General features: G+C 32.9%; 1 protein-coding gene across 1 annotated transcript; it reads right to left on the bottom strand.

Moving 5' to 3' along the window:
* Positions 1-1,464: 1,464 nt before the first annotated feature.
* On the bottom strand, positions 1,465-17,655 carry tspan35 (tetraspanin 35). The gene is made up of 8 exons (XM_048180770.1): positions 17,272-17,655; positions 10,798-10,876; positions 6,533-6,748; positions 5,354-5,428; positions 5,111-5,218; positions 4,635-4,760; positions 4,426-4,518; positions 1,465-2,167 (listed from the first exon to the last, which is right to left on the bottom strand). Exons 2-8 carry the CDS (start codon positions 10,852-10,854, stop codon positions 2,108-2,110), a joined length of 735 nt encoding a protein of 244 aa, XP_048036727.1. The 5' UTR covers positions 10,855-10,876; positions 17,272-17,655; the 3' UTR covers positions 1,465-2,107.
* Between the last annotated feature and the right edge of the window lie 1,285 nt (positions 17,656-18,940).

Genomic DNA, 18,940 nt, shown 5'->3' with positions numbered 1-18,940 from the left:
AAATGGTATATCGATTCATTCCATTATATCTTTCATAACATAGTTGAGATTCATCTTTATACATAGTTTGGTTAAAAACAATCGTGAAGCCTAAAAATTGGGCGTACGGTCCCACATATGGGATTTCGAACGTTCAGCGACGTCACATAACTGCCACATTCAAACTGCGCTTTCGCGCTTTGGCTTTGAGACGGACGCGCGCAGCTCTTGTCATATATTGCAGCTATGCAGTGTTTTCAGCCACATAACGTTTCTTTTTTAAGGTTTCAGACATTTAAATAGGCATAAGCACCATTAAAACAATATATTTAGAGTTTATAAAATACAAACTGATGTCAGACATCAGTGGAAGGAGCAATAACAATCCATTCGTTTACAATTTGCCGACATTTATTCATATCAGATACACATAATGGGCCCAAGTAACTACAAAGTTTACTCTATTATTCTTCCAGTTCACCAGCCACTTACTTGCATATATTTTGGGAGAAAATGATGAATTCACCTGCTGTAAATCCGACTGACAGGACTCTGCGAACTGCGGGGCAAACTAAGATGGCGGCGCCCATCTCGCATTATAGATCAAGATAAAGATCATTTATAAAGGCTTTTAAACGACAAAACACACTCACTTACACATATTTGAGGATCGGAATATCAGATAGTTGATAACATGGTAAGCAAGTTTGTGAATATTTTAAATAAACAAGGAAAAACAAAATAATAGCGATCCACCTGTCATACAGTGTTATTGTGGCTGCGCTCAGCGCTCGTGACACGCATGACGCGTCGCTATGGAAACATTAAAGGCAAACGTTCTAAAATAACGGTCGCCTTAAAAAAAACTCACTCTGGGGGGGACAGTTAGAATATTTTAAACTCACGCTCGAAAGGGTTAAAAAAAATCCTATTGTTTTTGCCTGTACATGTCATTTCATGCCGTGTTATTTTTTAAACAACTTAGTCCTGGTTTCCACTACAGAGGACATAGCATAACATATGAATACAATATAATTTTTTCAAAAATGTTATTTTTTAATTTCTTTCTTATGCTCTAAACAATATAATGACATGAAAAAATACTAAATTCAAAAACCTTTTTTTCTGGGTCTCAGGACGATATGATAATAAAGCTGTTCAGTTTGTCTAGTCAGAAAACAGATACAGTGGTGAGTAAATTATGACCACAAATAAATAAATAAATAAATAAATAAAAATTAATTAATTAATAATATGTGGGAGTTTGTAACTTTATTCATCCATCAATTTCAATCCATGATTTGTTTACCCTCTAAAGTGAATTCATCATTTGAAAAATCATCTTGCTACTCTAAAAAGCAACAATTTTTTTTTTTTTTTTTTTTTTTTTTTTTAAATGTGATCATGTGATTTGTAATAATGATGGGCTGAATGTATTTTAGTGGAGTTGAAGTGAACTGAAAGAAATGACAAATCACAAACAAGTCGAAATATTGCCTTTATAATTATTTTCAAAATAAACATTTTACATGAATATTTTAGATATAATCAATTTTTTAAACTCTATACACAGACTTTAAAGATAAAACATTGTGCTTTATTATGAACAGGCACATTTGAAATGGTTTGTAAAAAGTTTACAATAAATTACAATCAGCAACATTTGATAGAAAACATTTGGCCTTTTTTTGGTCATTGCACATATAAAGAGAGTAGGAAAACCTTTCAGTGTGTTCATAATTACAAAATAATGCCATGGGTGTAATGCGATTAAACAAAGCATTTTGTTTTTAAATAAGAAAACATTGCATAGGCAAAGTAAAAAAGTAAAAAAAAAAAAAAAAAATTATAATAAGGAAACATTAAGCATTAAAACAGCTAAGATAGCGTATTTTAACACATCTATAGTAAAAATGGGATCTCTCAAAACTCAAGTTTTAGGCTTAACAGTCTTAACAGTAAAGGCATTTAGCAGACACTCATATCCACAACGACGTGCAAAGTCAAATTGTTTGAAACATTTGGAAATGGTTGAAGAAGTCACAGTGATCTCATTTAGACAGATGATCCACCTCATCCTCAGTAACCGAGGAGTCATCAGAGAGATTTTTTAAGTTAAAGTGAGACATTAATCAACTTTAGACCCTATTTTACAATACAGGGTCATGGACACAATCATCGCCGCAAGCTGAAAATGAGAACAGAAAGAGAAATAAATACCATTAGCATCACAGGACTTCATACACATCATAAAGGGCTTTGTATTTATATTTTATCAGTATTTATATTTTCAGTCATTTACATTTATATTTAGTGATACAGTCAGGTATATTAAGGTTGTAATTATTGTCCAAACAAAGGAAATAAATGCATTACCTATCAAAGAGAACAGAAAATCAAAATTTACTACATTTATTTCCTTAAGGACCACACCATTCCACTGTGCTACTTTTTAACTGCAGATTATTATTTTATTATTATTATTATTATTTTACATAAAACTGGATTCAAATTCAAAATATCCATTTTTATTTACAATGTGATAACTGAAAATGAGGTAAAGTGACAGAAATGTAGAATACTACTGCATAGTGTATCTAAACAGTGGGCTGCAACTGTGAGTTATAAACTCAGAATTATCAAATATAAACTTGCAATTGCGAGAAAAAATCTGAATTGTGTGATATAAACTCGGGAATTACGAGAAAAAAGTTTGAATTGTGAGACATAAACTCGGGATTACGAGAAAAAAGTTTGAATTGTGAGATATAACCTTGGGATTACGAGAAAAAAGTTTGAATTGTGAGATATAAATTTGGGATTACGAGAAAAAAGTTTGAATTGTGAGACATAACCTCGGGATTACGAGAAAAAAGTTTGAATTGTGAGACAAACTCGGGATTATGAGAAAAAAGTTTGAATTGTGAGATATAAACTCGGGATTATGAGAAAAAAGTTTGAATTGTGAGAAACAAACTCAGGATTACAAGAAAAAAGTCTGATTTGTGAGATACAAACTCGGGATTATGAGAAAAAAGTTTGAATTGTGAGACATAACCTCGGGATTACGAGAAAAAAGTTTGAATTGTGAGACAAACTCGGGATTATGAGAAAAAAGTTTGAATTGTGAGATACAAACTCAGGATTACAAGAAAAAAGTCTGATTTGTGAGATACAAACTCGGGATTATGAGAAAAAAGTTTGAATTGTGAGACATAACCTTGGGATTACGAGAAAAAAGTTTGAATTGTGCGATATAAACTTGGGATTATGAGAAAAAAGTTTGAATTGTGCGATATAAATTTGGGACTACGAGAAAAAAGTCTGAATTGTGAGATACAAACTCAGGATTACGAGAAAAAAAGTTTGAATTGTGAGACATAACCTTGGGATTACGAGAAAAAAGTTTGAATTGTGCGATATAAATTTGGGATTACGAGAAAAAAGTTTGAATTGTGAGACATAACCTCGGGATTACGAGAAAAAAGTTTGAGTTGTGCGATATAAATTTGGGATTATAAGAAAAAAGTTTGAATTGTGAGATATAACCTCGGGGTTATGAGACAAAAGTTTGAATTGTGAGACATAACCTCGGGATTACGAGAAAAAAAGTTTGAATTGTGAGACATAACCTCGGGGTTATGAGAAAAAAGTTTGAATTGTGATATATAACCTCGGGGTTATAAGACAAAAGTTTGAATTGTGAGACATAACCTCGGGATTACGAGAAAAAAAGTTTGAATTGTGAGATATAAATTTGGGATTACGAGAAAAAAGTTTGAATTGTGAGATATAACCTCAGGATTACAAGAAAAAAAGTTTGAATTGTGCGATATAAATTTGGGATTACAAGAAAAAAGTTTGAATTGTGAGACATAACCTCGGGATTACGAGAAAAAAGTTTGAATTGTGAGACATAACCTTGGGATTACGAGAAAAAAGTTTGAATTGTGAGACATAACCTCGGGATTACGAGAAAAAAAGTTTGAATTGTGCGATATAAATTTGGGATTACAAGAAAAAAGTTTGAATTGTGAGACATAACCTCGGGATTACGAGAAAAAAAGTTTGAATTGTGAGACATAACCTCGGGATTACGAGAAAAAAAGTTTGAATTGTGAGATATAAATTTGGGATTACGAGAAAAAAGTTTGAATTGTGAGATATATCCTCGGGGTTATGAGAAAAAAGTTTGAATTGTGCGATATAAACTTGGGATTACGAGAAAAAAGTTTGAATTGTGAGACATAACCTCGGGATTACGAGAAAAAAAGTTTGAATTGTGCGATATAAATTTGGGATTACAAGAAAAAAGTTTGAATTGTGAGATATATCCTCGGGGTTACGAGAAAAAAGTTTGAATTGTGAGATACAAACTCAGGATTACGAGAAAAGAAGTCACACTAGATTTCCTGACTTTTAAAATGATTGACAGAAATAAAGTACCTCAAGAGCAGCGATGCCCAATGCTACAGCTATGATGATAACTGCATTCTCATCTACCAGCTTCTTCATTGCAGGGAAACAACCTGCTACAGTCTGAGAGAGAGAGAAAAAGAAAGATACACAGATATAAATGTCAAAGAGTGTGCAAACCTTGAGAATTGACTGGAGACCGTATATGAATAAATATAAATATTGTCCTCAAGTCTCACCGAATTTATAGCTGCGGCCTCACTGCAGGGAGCTCCAGTACAGCACTGAAATGGGTAATACTTGGTTTCGTTCACAAAGTAAGAATTTGTGAAATCTGTATAGTTGTTGAATCCACAGCACTTCAGCTAAAAGAGAAGCAATGAGAGTTAGATTTAACTTCAGTCTAATTCAGCCAAAAGGTACTATTACAGACAGAGGAGCTCGTTGGAATTGGAATTAATTATTCATTATTATTAATTAATAAATGGTTAATTATTTTTGGGCAGGTGATGTTTTACACTGCTAAACACTATGGTTTATGAGAGAAAGTTTTATATTCCTTATGAAGCACGGGTCCTGGTGTAACAAATACTCAATATTAAAAAGGACGAATTTTATAGTTTTTTTATGTGAGAGTGTCAAGATTCTGTATAATTTTGAGAATGTTTCTGTATTAAATCTGTATTCTCTTTTTATGAACCAAAGTGTCACAAACCCCTTTCATAGTCGTGTTCCATAGTCCAGTAAGATCTGCGTTTTTCCCATAATCTTTTCTGATGCTTTTCACAGCTTCATCTCCCAACTGCTTTATAAGGTTTTCTGCCTGAAATATACAAACAAGGAGGTTTGAGTGCTATGTGATTATATAATTATGCCTTGTCCTTATAGGTTTCTTAAGAAAGTTTGAGTATTTACTTCTGCATGGACAAAGTGGAAAATATTATGTGTAAAAACTTACCAGAGGCTTAAAGACCAGAAGCACGATCGCTCCAGCGACTTCAGCAATGAAGACTATCAAAATAATGATGAAGAACTGAAGAGAGAGAGAGAGAGATTGAGAGGCAAATTGAATAAATGAACACATATGAAAGTAAGTCCACTGCAGTATACAGTGAGCTTTTTTAAGTTAATAAAATTATACTTTCATTCAGCAAATCCAGATTTTTTTTTTTTATCACCGTTTAATCAAAAATATGAAGCAGCACAACTGTTTTAAACATTGATAATAATAAGAAATTAATGAATTAGAATGATTTCTGACGGATCATGTGACACTAAAGATTGGAGTAATGATGCTGAAAATTCAGCTTTGATCACAGGAATAAATTATATTTTAAAATATATTACAATAGAAATCAGTTGTTTTAAATTGTAATAATATTTGACTGTTTTTACTGTATTTTTTGATCAAATAAAGCCAAATAAAGGCTTTCTGCTCATTTTTTCTTGAGCTTCTGATTTACATTTAAAGGTCTTACATATGAAATAATATATCTAATATTATATTAGATATAATAATCGCTATATAAATTATATGTATAAAGACCTGCCAGTTAGTGAGGATTTTTCTAGTTAACTACAATAACTCTCCTCTGAGAGGTTGATTATGTAGCAGTTGGAGGCATGTGTTGTTCCTTTAGGACCCAGACGGTAATGCCTAATCAAAAGTTGTTATAATGATGTCTTGACTAATTATAACCCAGTTAACTATTGTATGATGTTTAATACATTAAGTGCACAAACAACATGCTTGAAATATAAAATGAATGTCTATGTATTGCGTAACAAAACAACTGGAAACAGATATTTGAAGCAAAAAACATACCTAATATAATATAAGCTAAACTAGCCGGCTAATCGGGTAGATGTATGCTATGCTAGTAAATGAGATAACTAAAAAAACAGTAAGAACAAGAAATACATTAAATGAACCATGTAATTTAAAAGACATTAATGGTCATTATAATGCATTTTAAATGCTATAAATCATAACGTGATTTTGCAGGAATTATAATCAGGCACTAAAAATACTATCCATTAAAAGTCTGTTGAACCAATGGGATTACTCTGGGTCCTAAAGGACACACGATTCCTGGCAGGTCTCGATTTCCCACCACACCGGCCTGCAGTGACGTACCATCAGCAGCATACACCTGCTCTCTCTGATCGCTCCACAGCAGCCCAGGAAGCCCAGGACGACCAGCACAGCGCCCACCGCGATCAGGAGGTATCCCACGTTCAAGACCTGTCCCAGCTGAACTGAAGCTCCTGGTATATTCTGCAGAAAACCCAGGATAGATCCACTGTCCACCTTCACCCAGATCCCCACACCTAGAATAGCTGCTCCTGCCAGCTACGTCAACAACAAAACACAGACATTTCGATTTTTGAGTTGGAAACTGGAATGGGTTTACACATTTTGTTTTAAACATTATATCATCATACAGAGGCCCTAAAAAGTCACCATGAAATCAAAATGAATAATTATTGTTTTTTTTTATGGTATATTACAGTATTATAAATGATAACACTCTTGTGCCCTCATAATCTCTAATCAAAATAACTTCCCCTCCTTCTTGCAGCTCTTCTCTTCTCTGATGACGTGTTTACTGGTGCGAGGGCGGGGCAACCTGTCACTCACATGAGATCCACCAATAGCAAACCACGACCATCCAATCAATTTCACACTGACAAAATCAAGCCCCGCCCAACATGTTTTTGTTCAAGAAGTCATTTCACTCATACAGGTGCTGGTCATATAATTAGAATATGGTGAAAAAGTTAATTTTTTTATTGTAAATTATTTAAAAAATTTCATATATTCTAGATTCCCTACATGTAAAGTAAAACATTTCAAACGTTTTTTTTTTTTTTTTTAATTTTGATGATTAGAGCGTACAGCTCATGAAAGTCCAAAATCCAGTATTTCAAAATATTAGAATATTTCCTAAGATCAATCAAAAAATGGATTTTCAAAACAGAAAAGTTCAAGTTCTTTAAAGTATGTTCATTTGTACACTCAATACTTGGTCGGCAGCACATATTACAGCAAATGACTTGCTCCTAGCACAAATTACAGCATCAGTGAAGTGTGGCATGGAAATGATCAGCCTGTGGCACTGCTGAGGCACTATTGAGCCTTCAGATCATCTGTATATTGTTGGATCGACTGTTTCTCCTCTTTCTCTTGAAAATATCCCATAGATTCAGGGGTCAGGCATGTTGGCTGGCCAATAAAGCACAGTAATATCATGGTCAGCAAACCACTTGGAAGTGGTTTTTGCACTGTGGGCAGGTGCTAAAGTCCTGCTGGAAAAGGAAATCAGCATCTCCATAAAGCTTGTCAGCAGACGGAAGCATAAAGTGCTCCAAAATCTCCTGGAAGATGGCTGCATTGACTTTGCACTTGATAAAACACAATGGACCAACATCAGCAGATGTCACGGCCCCCCAAATCATTACTGACTCCAGAAACTTCCCACTAGACTTCAAGCAGCTTGGATTCTGTGCCTCTCCAGTCTTCCTTCAGACTCTGGGACCATGATTTCAACATGAAATGCAAAATTTACTTTTATCTGAAAAGAGGACTTTCGACCACTGTTCACTGTCCAGTTCTTTTTCTCCTTAGCCCAGGTAAGATGCTTCTGACGTTGTTTCTGTTTCAGAAGTGGCTTGGTAGTCCTTTTCCTGAAGATGTCTGAGTGTGGTGACTCTTGACTCCAGTAGTTATGTCACTTCAATAGTTTTTATGACGAAGGTTTACATTATGCACATTAAATTTGGCATGCGAGAGATTTAAATAAAATAGGCTGTTGATCGCGTGCCATTGGATGTGTTCTTCTGCGTTATTCATATTGAAGAGCATAAATTATTATACAAGATGTGTAGCACAAGAAGGTGAAATATCTTACCTTAAGAAACTATTTGACTAATGATAAATCTTGTAGCCCTCCAGGTGAAAAAATATTGTAGTAATTTATAGTAAATACTATAGTGTTTTTGAACCATACTATAGTAAAGTACTTGAATTAATTTGCTGTGGTAATTCTAGTTGTGGTAATATAACAACTATAGTGATATAAACAAATTACGTTACTATAGGGGTTATTATACTACAATACACTACAGTTTCCTGTAGTAAAAACTAAGGTATCCTTCAGTATTTATTACAGTTGATCAGTTCACTATAATTAAAGGGTTAGTTCACCCAAAAATGAAAATTCTGTCATTAATTACTCACCCTCATGTCGTTCCACACCCGTAAGACCTTCTTTAATCTTCGGAACACAAATTAAGATATTTTAGTTGAAATCTGATGGCTCCGTGAGGCCTCCATAACCAGCAATGACATTTCCTCTCTCAAGATCCATAAAGGTACTAAAAACATATTTAAATCAGTTCATGTGAGTACAGTGGTTCAATATTAATATTATAAAGCGTTTTTTTGGAGCACCAAAAAAAACAAAATAACGACTTATTTAGTGATGGCCGATTTCAAAACACTGCTTCATGAAGCATCGGAGCACAAATGAATCAGAGTATCGAATCATGATTCAGATCGTGTGTCAAACTGCCAACGGCTGAAATCACGTGACTTTGCGCTCTGAACAGCAGATTCGATACACTGATTCATTTATGATCCAAAGCTTTGAAATCGGCCATCACTATATAATTTGTTATTTTGTTTTTTTGGCGCTCCAAAAATATTCCCGTCACTTTATAATATTAATATTGAACCACTGTACTCACATGAACTGATTTAAATATGTTTTTAGTACATTAATGGATCTTGAGAGAGGAAATGTCCATTGCTCCCTATGAAGGCCTCACGGAGCCATCGGATTTCAACTAAAATATCTTAATTTGTGTTCCGAAGATGAACGAAGGTGTTACGGGTGTGGAACAGCATGAGGGAGAGTAATAAATGACATTATTTTCATTTTTGGGTGAACTAACCCTTTAATATTACAGTATGCTGTAGCATTCATTAAGAAAGTGTTGTAAATACTATAATATAGCCTACACTACAGTTTTACTATAGAATGGTTCAAAAACACTATAGTATTTACTATAAATTACTATAGTATTTATTCACCTGGGCCATGTCCAACCTCAAATGAGTTCAGACAAATGACGAATAAAATGTGTAGCCTATGTAAAATATAGACTGCAGTAGCCATATTGTGACAAAATTACATCCTGTGTCATTATAATTCGTAGTTTATGCAAAATAATAATAATAATAATAATAAAAAATAAAATAATAATAATTAAACAAACAAAAAACTGAGTAAAGTTTAATATATAAAAAACTTGCATAAATCATATATTTCGCCTCCTCGAGCTATAAGCTACAGATCTTGTATAATAGTTGATACTCTTCAAAATATGTGAATATATTATAGTAAAATGTTTCCATATATCTAGGCAGGCATTCGGGGAAAACGCATAGTTTTCCGCATACGGAAGTCAAGCATTCAGCATTACTTTATTTATTTATATCTCATTATCTCGACATAAGTTGTTTCTCGTGATCTAAACATTAAAAAAAAATAGTTGTGATCATGAGAAAACAAGAAAAAATAAAATAATAATGTACGGAAGTCTGAATAATAATTTCAGACTTCCATACTGTTTTATTTTTTTATATTTTATTAAAAAAAAAAAAAAAAAAAAACGCCTATCCCGGCTTCCGTTCTTTTTTGGTTGGATCATTAAAAACACCTCTCCCGGTTAGAAAATGGCCCGAAACTGAGAGACGCTCCTCTTTTGCTCCGCAGAGACCTGTACTTGGAATATTGTTACATGTTTGTTCCTGGAAGAAAACTCAAGACTACAATGGAGGAGTTTCAGGGAGATACTGATAAAGAGAAGAGAGTGACTTTATGCTTTGTTACTTTACAGACCTTTTTCACGCTCAAATAGCAACAATACACACTAAAGAAAGCTGAACATATAAAAGAGCCTTACAGGATCCCTTCATACCTGCCAATGTCCTCTTAACAACATATAGAGGCTCTAAAATGTATTTGCACCACTAAATCACAATTAAAATGCCTGAATGTCACTGTTGAGCAAAAAATGTGAATAGCAAAATGATTTGCATTCAACCCACCTAAACCACATGAAAATGAGATGATTTGCCTGTTTGTTCCCTATGGATCTGGAGAAAACTCAACACTTTTATCAAACTTTGTACTCAGTATATAGACAGTGTATAGCAGCTAAGAGCATAATGTAAATAGATGTTTTGGATTTAAATAAACTATATACAGTAGATACATCTGTCATCATGCAAAACACGGAAACAGTCACAGGCCGTTAAAGCAGGTAAACCTGAAATGACTTTCACAGAATTATTTTAACTCATAACTTTTCTGAACAAATATGAGCATTACTTACAAAGATGATCCCATTGAAGATAAACATCATCGTTTTCAAAAATCCAAAGCAGCCCATTTTGATTGGATGGAAATGACACCTGAAAGAAAAAAAAAGAATTAACAACAAAGTACTTTATAATTAGAGGACTATTTTTTTTTTTATTAAAGATAATCTAAACTTGTAAGATTATTAACATTTAGTTTTAATGAATTTCTGGATACCGAATATACAATAAACAATTGCTTGGATGATTTTGTAAGACAAAGTACGCCGTCCAGGAAATGCTGTGGGGGGAAAGATGGTGGTTTTGCTGTAGTAACTGATTTAACTACAACTCTCGTTAACCCCAGAACGCTGGCCACACAAGTCACAGCTTCATGCAAACCTTGCAAATTGAGTTGGTCACTTATACAGGAAGTGGCTTTTTAACAAGATGCGCCTGAACAGGTATAAAATACAAAGTCACACCCCAAAAATATGCCTCATTCTAAGTCAATGAAACTAGTGTTTGTTCTTTTCACAAATGCTAATATAATCCAGTGCAAACAGCAACACCTGAAGGACTGGCCAGCTTTATGTAATCAACAAAGGTTAATAAATGTGAGATTTTATTTGAAACAAAGACGTGATCTATAGGGATCACATTATAGGCCATGTCTGTAATCTAAGGTTTATGGTTCATAAAGTTCTGATATGTATAAATAAATAAACTTTGGTTTAGTCAATAAGCTTTGTGTGACCTAAATAAGGTGTGTAATACCTATATATAAAACATATATACACCCTATTGAGTTCTCTTAAAGGTCAGATCCGTGTTTTAATAGACCAAAGGACCTGAGCTAATATTTAAAGAGTCTTTTGAGCTTTTTGTGGGAAACACAAAGGGAGCGAGACAAAAACCTCCCTTTACTCTGTCATACCTAGAGCGAGGTCCAAATGTTTGAGATAAGAAATAACATGATTCTGCACTATTATAGAGACACTGAGCATGTGACCTGATTATACTTTTAATTACATTATTTTACATTTTAAATACTCGTAATGACACTACATGATATTCTCACAGTGGCAGTAAATCATTGATAATTCATTGATTCTCCATACTGTTTTATTTGGATTGTTTTTATTTTAAAATTATTTATTTTAATAATTACTAAATAGCTTTTCATTAAACACACAAACCCCAGTCTGAGAAACCCTGATGAGATGTAATATTTAATGCACTTCATATTGTTAATAATAAAAACAGATTTTTTTTTCTCTTTGTATTTTTTCATTAATACTGTAAGATTTTCTTATTCAAATCAATGTGATAAACGAGTTAGGTCAAAAGTAATCCAAAAGTAATCCAAAAGTTACCTTCAATGTGTAATGTAATGGATTATATATATATATATATATATATATATATATATATATATAGAGAGAGAGAGAGAGAGAGAGAGAGAGAGAGAGAGATGTAATATTTAATGCACTTAATGTTGCTAATAATAAAAAATAGATTTTTTTCTCTTTGTATTTTTTCATTAATACGGTAAGATTTTCTTATTCAAATCAAAGTGATAAACCTTCAAAATCCAAAAGTTACCTTCAATATGAAATGTAATGGATTATATATATATATATATATATATATATATATATAGAGAGAGAGAGAGAGAGAGAGAGAGAGATGTGATATTTAATGCACTTCATATTGTTAATAATAAAAAATAGATTTTTTTTCTCTTTGTATTTTTTCATTAATACTGTAAGATTTTCTTATTCAAATCAATGTGATAAACGAGTTATGTAATGTAATGTAATGTAATGTAATGTAATGGATATATATATATATATATATATATATATATATATATATATATATATATATAAACACTGCCTGGCCAAAAAAAAAAAGTTGCTGTTTGGATTTTAATAGGCAAATACTTAAGAATCTATGAATGGATGATTATTACAGTGATTATTATGTTTCTAGCATGTTATATGTTTGATGATTCACCAGGGTTTTATATATATATATATGAAATGTTATTGTCTAAAAAATACAATTTATTTGGCATAACATCATACTACAACCTCTTGACTTTATTTTCTGCTTTCAAAACTTTGATAATTAACGCTCTCTGAAGTTAATGTACGTCTGTTGCTTACGTCGTGAAAACAATTACTGCCAGTGATGGAAACAAGGTGAGGGGATTTTACAAGAGCATTTCCTTTAAAACACAATGTAAAATCAGTGAGATCAGAGAGGCGTTACTGTACATGGTAGTAACCTGATCTTCTCTGAACACAAATAACCTCATTTTATGAGCTACACTTCTGCTTGTCATTGTCCACCAATATGACAAATTAGAGGTGACACATCACTTCCTGCTAGAAACTGAGATCATGAGGCCATTACAAATGTTTATTCCTTGATTTTGTAAGTACAATCAACTTGGATGTATGAGTCATTTCAACTTAAATTATATTTAACTGGTTTAAAAAGTAGTTGAATCTTGTATAACAAAGTTGAACATTGTGTAAATTATTTTGATGAGTTAAAGTAATGTAAAAACATATGTTGCCATGACTTATCGATCATATCACTTTAACAGTGTAAAAGGACTTTAATTAGGTTTTAATTGCACCATCCACAACCTTTTAACAACGGGTTGTCAAGCAGCATCACATGACGCGTGTGTCACATGCACCGCCGCTCACCAGGACACGATGTGAGGTCAGAGTTTGTTCAGGCTTAAGATGAACAGAAGGTACTGATCGGGTCATTGACCAAAGACAGATGAGATAAACATTAAAAATCATCAATAAAGGACTATTGATGCAGCAAGTTTCACAATTACAGACTGTCAGAGTTACTTGCTTAGTGCCAATAGAACAGTTTTATCATCGCTAGACTTCAAATGTTATGACTCCAAACGTCTTTTAGATTGTAAAATGTAATTTAATTATACAATAGTTTTTTTAGTATTATTTTATGAAGGTGAAAGAGTCACAAGTAACAGCTTAAGTCTCTTCATGATTTGATCTTGAGGAATCATTGGACAGTATAAATATATTTTGATTTTTTTTATTTATTTAAAGAAATTAAAGAATTAGTTCACTTCAGAATTAAAAGTTCCAGATAATTTACTCACCCCCATGTCATCCAAATGTCTTACATGTCTTTCTTTCTTCAGTCGAAAAGAAATGAAGGTTTTTGATGAAAACATTCCAGGATTATTCTCCTTATAGTGGACTTCAATGAACTCCAAACTGTTGAAGGTCAAAATTACAGTTTCAGTGCAGCTTCAAAGAGCTTTAAACGATACAGACGAGAATAAGGGTCTTATCTAGCAAAACAATCGGTCATTTTCTAAAAAAAATTAAATGTATATACTTTTCAACCACAAATGCTCGTCTTGCACTGCTCTGCGATGCGCCACGCATTACATAATCATGTTGGAAAGGTCACCGAGCAAGTGTCTACAAAGCGAACATGCAAAGACTAGGTCAAATGACCTTTACAAAATAAGGTAAAACAAAGATTTCAAAGATTTTTTGAAGCTGGAGGAGAAAATGAGATGGTGTTTTTGACCCTACTTAGGTACTTTAGTGACTTTTCCAACATGATTACGTAATGCGCATCACAGAGCAGTGCAAGATGAGCATTTGTGGTTAAAAAGTATATAATTTTTATTAATTTTTTTAGACAATGACCAATCGTTTCACTAGATAAGACACTTATTCCTCGTCTGGTATCGTTTAAAGCCCTTTGAAGCTGCACTGAAACTGACATTTTGACCTTCAACCGTTTGGAGTCCATTGAAGTCCACTATAAGGAGAATAATCCTGGAATGTTTTCATCAAAAACCTTAATTTCTTTTCAACTGAAGAAAGAAAGACATGAACATCTTGGATGACATGGGGGTGAGTAAATTATCAAGAAATTTGAATTCTGAAGTGAACTAATCCTTTATTCAGCAAGGATGCATATACAATTGATCAAAAGTGACACTAAAGTTGGTGCAAGATGTTAGTAAATCTGGCCCTTAGGATGACACAATATTGATTTTAGCATCTGAGGGTCAAAAGTCAGCTCAATATTTAGCAGCTGATTGGTCACATTTGCCATCTAAAAATGTTCAGAACTTTTTTTGTCTCAATTGTTGTCTGCTTCCTCATTAAAGAGAATTCAGTCTGTAAGTTATTATTAGTTTGGTCACCCATGAGTATTTAGGACTAAAGAGTCCATCCATGGTGACATAAGGAATAACAAACACGTAAACAAACGTTAAGTCTTTGAAATGAAAATGCTTGTAGCTTGCGGCACACACTAGTGTGTTTGTTTTTCCTACATGAAAATCATTCATAGGAGTGTGTTAATGTTTAGTCCGCGTGATCTGCTTGATTAATCTGGTTTTGGAACCCCTGAAACTTGATATCTGACTCGCATATCAGGTTTCCTAAATTGAGAGGGAAATCACAGGCAACAGTGCATGTCAAAAGCGGTTGGGGAAAAAAAAAAAAAAGATAAAGCGGGCTTTGTATTAGTCAGCATTGAGTGTGCATGTGACATTGTCTTTCTGAGCTCTGGATACTGGGTCATCTCAGAAATGGAGACGAACAATGTCCCTTGGAGACTAACATGCAACCTTTGTATTATTTGATAGTAGAATACACAACCAATGGCTGTTTAATGTCTGGTTAAGTATTACATATTTATTGTTAATTTTCAACTGTACATTTAACATTAAAATAACAAATCAAATTAACACAAGAATAATATCAGTCATTACATCCGTTTTATATCACTGCATTCACATTTGAAGACTAAAAGTTTACTTACACAACATTACTGATTAGTTCTCAATCACTCCTGAGAGTCTAGATATGGTTTTGTCCTATAAATATCTTCTTTGTAAGGAGATTATTCACTATTGGGTTAAGTTAGTACATATTTGCGAGTTTATTTACAAAAACTACCACGGTATTTGAATATGATAATCTTAGTATATAATATTATTTATAGTAGCCTATATAATATAATGTTGGATTTTAAATAGCAGTACTACCACATGTCCAAAATACCCTGTGCACCATTTTACTTTTTTTGTAAGTTTCAAATTACCACGGTATTATTTTTTTAGGATGTGGTGGGACATGTATTATGGTAATACCATGGTATTCTATGAAGTATCATGAAGTACAATGTAAATATTAATATTGGTATCATACAGTATCACAGCATAAACCACTGTTCAAAAGTATGGGATGAGTAAGATGAGTTAAATAAAAAACCTTTTATTCAGCAAGGATTTCAAAACACTGCTTCAGGAAGCATCGGAGCACAGATGAATGAGTGTCGAATCTGCTGTTCGGAGCGCCAAAGTCACGTGATTTCAGCCGTTGGCAGTTTGACACGCGATCCGAATCATGATTCGACACACTGATTCATTTATGCTCCGATGCTTCCTGAAGCAGTGTTTGTTTTGTTTTTTAGGCGCTCCAAAAATATTCTCGTCGCTTTATAATATTAATATTGAAACACTGTACTCACATGAACCGATTTAAATATGTTTTTAGTACCTTTATGGATCTTGAGAGGGGAAATGTCGTTGCTGGCTATGCAGGCCTCACTGAGTCATCGGATTTCAACTAAAATATCTTAATTTGTGTTCTGAAGATTAACGAAGGTCTTACGGGACGGCATGAGGGTGAGTAATAAATGACATTATTTTCATTTTTGGGTGAACTAACCCTTTAAAGACATTTGTAATGTTACAAAAGATCTCAAATAAATGCTTCTTTTGAACTTTTTGTCAAAGAATCCTGAAAAAAAAGTCTGTTTGCACAAAAATATGAAGCAGCACAACTGTTTCAAACATTGATAATAATAAAAATCATATTAAAATGATTTCTGAAGGATCATGTGACTCTGAAGACTGGAGTAATGATGCTGAAAATTATATTTAACATTCAAATATAAATTATTTTAAATTGTAATAACATTTTAACAGTATTACTGTAGGCCTATTTTGAACAATAATTGCAGCTGTGGTGAACATAAGAAACTTATCAGAGCAGCCTACTTAATCGAGTCTTTCAACAGAATTGTTTTACATATTTTGAAAGATATTGCAAATTTATGTTAAATAACGGCTGACATCATTGTTTGTACGATGTGAAGATGTGAGTGAGAACAACAGAGACTCGTCAGGGTTCATTACAGCCACACTCGCGCGACGCAAAACAATGACTCAGAGTCAGGACACGCGAGGAAAATCCTTCAGCAAAACAACAGCACGGGTCTCTCCTGAGACCTCACTCCGAGTGGACACGACACCAACATGGTCAAAACACTCATTAAACATGACCCTCCGTGGAAAAGCTCAATTATAGCTATCCACTCATACGAAGTATTTGCAGAGGTCATTAAAGAACAGATTTACGTTCTTCATCTAAAGGTATTTAAACGATATTGTAGCTTCACTAAGTAGAATCCCTTACCTTTAATGAAATGTGTGAGTTTTGTAGTTTCTGTAAATCCCTGATTGATTGTCAGATCGGTGAAGAGTCGTTACTTGCGCCTCTTGTTTTCTCCCTGTCGCTCATGTGAAGATGGTTTTCATGGAAAGGAGTGAACAGGTGGGAGTGACACCACTCCTCCCTGGCCTTCTCTCTGGAGAGGCAGAAAGTGGGTGTAACGCATCTGTAGTCACGGAGATGGTAAAGACTCGTTAAATCGCCGGCTTCAGTCCTCTGAGGAACCCGAACAACACAACAACTCACTTTGTGTCAACAGAAAAATGTGTTATTAAAGCTTCAAAGCTAAATATTAGGAGGTAACAGCTGTATGTGTTTGTACATACAATATCCTGTGACTACTAATGTTTTATCTCTAGTATTGTAATTATGGATTAAGTAAAAGAAAGAGGAAATGATGACATCACATGAAAGAAATAAAAGATTTACTGAAACATTAAAGTATGTCACAATCCTGGCGCATCCCTACTCAGAGATCAAAACAAGAAAATCAAGAAAACGTGTTCATAAACTACAAGAGGAAAAAGTGTAAAGCAAAAAGAATGTATCTTTAAAATTAGTGTTTAATTTGGGACCAATAACTGTACTTTAGGTGTGTGTAAAAAAAAATGAAAGAAAAAAGTTGTAATAAAAGATAGAAAGTAGCAAAAAAAAAAAAGTTCTGTCAAATCGACTAATCGCAATTAATTGCATCCAACATAAAAGTGTGTAAATATATTTTTTGTGTATATATATATATATATATATATATATATATATATATATATATATATTGTATACATTTCTTTTTACTTTCTATCGACTAATCGCAATTAATTGCATCTAACATAAAAGCGTGTAAATATATATTTTGTGTGTATATATTACTTTTGTTAGATGTAATGAATCATGATTATTCGATTTGACAATTTTTTTTTACTTTATACCTTTCTATCGACTAATCGTAATTAATTGCATCTAACATAATTGTAAATATTGTTTTGTTTATATATATTACACTTTTATTAGTTGCGATTAATCGCGATTAGTTGATTTGACAGATCATTACATTTTTCTATTGACTAATTGTAATTAATCGCATTTGCATCTAACATAAGTGTGTAAATATATATATTTTGTGTATATATAGCACTTTTGTTAGATGCGATTAGTCAATTTGACAATTTTTTACTTTGTATCTTTCTATCGACTAATCGTAATTAATTGCATCTAACATAATTGTAAATATTGTTTTGTGTATATATATTACTTTTGTTAGTTGCGATTAATCGCGATTAGTTGATTTGACAGATCTTTATATTTTTCTATTGACTAATTGTGATTAATCACATTCGCATCTAACATAAGTGTGTAAATATATATATGTGTGTATATATAGCACTTTTGTTAGATGCGATTTAGTCAATTTGACAATTTTTCACTTTATATCTTTCTATCGACTAATCGTAATTAATTGCATCTAACAAAAGTGTGTAAATATATATTTTGTGTATATATTACACTTTTGTTAGATGTAATTAATCGTGATTATTCGATTTGACCATTTGTTTTACTTTATCTTTCTATCAACTAATTGCGATTAATTGCATCTAATATAAGTGTAAAAAATTGTGTATATATTACACTTTTGTTA

The sequence above is a fragment of the Megalobrama amblycephala genome, linkage group LG1, assembly GCF_018812025.1.
Source record: "Megalobrama amblycephala isolate DHTTF-2021 linkage group LG1, ASM1881202v1, whole genome shotgun sequence".
NCBI classification, from domain to species: domain Eukaryota; kingdom Metazoa; phylum Chordata; class Actinopteri; order Cypriniformes; family Xenocyprididae; genus Megalobrama; species Megalobrama amblycephala.
Note: the sequence above shows the minus strand (reverse complement) of the source record. Positions and strands in the feature narration are given on the sequence as shown.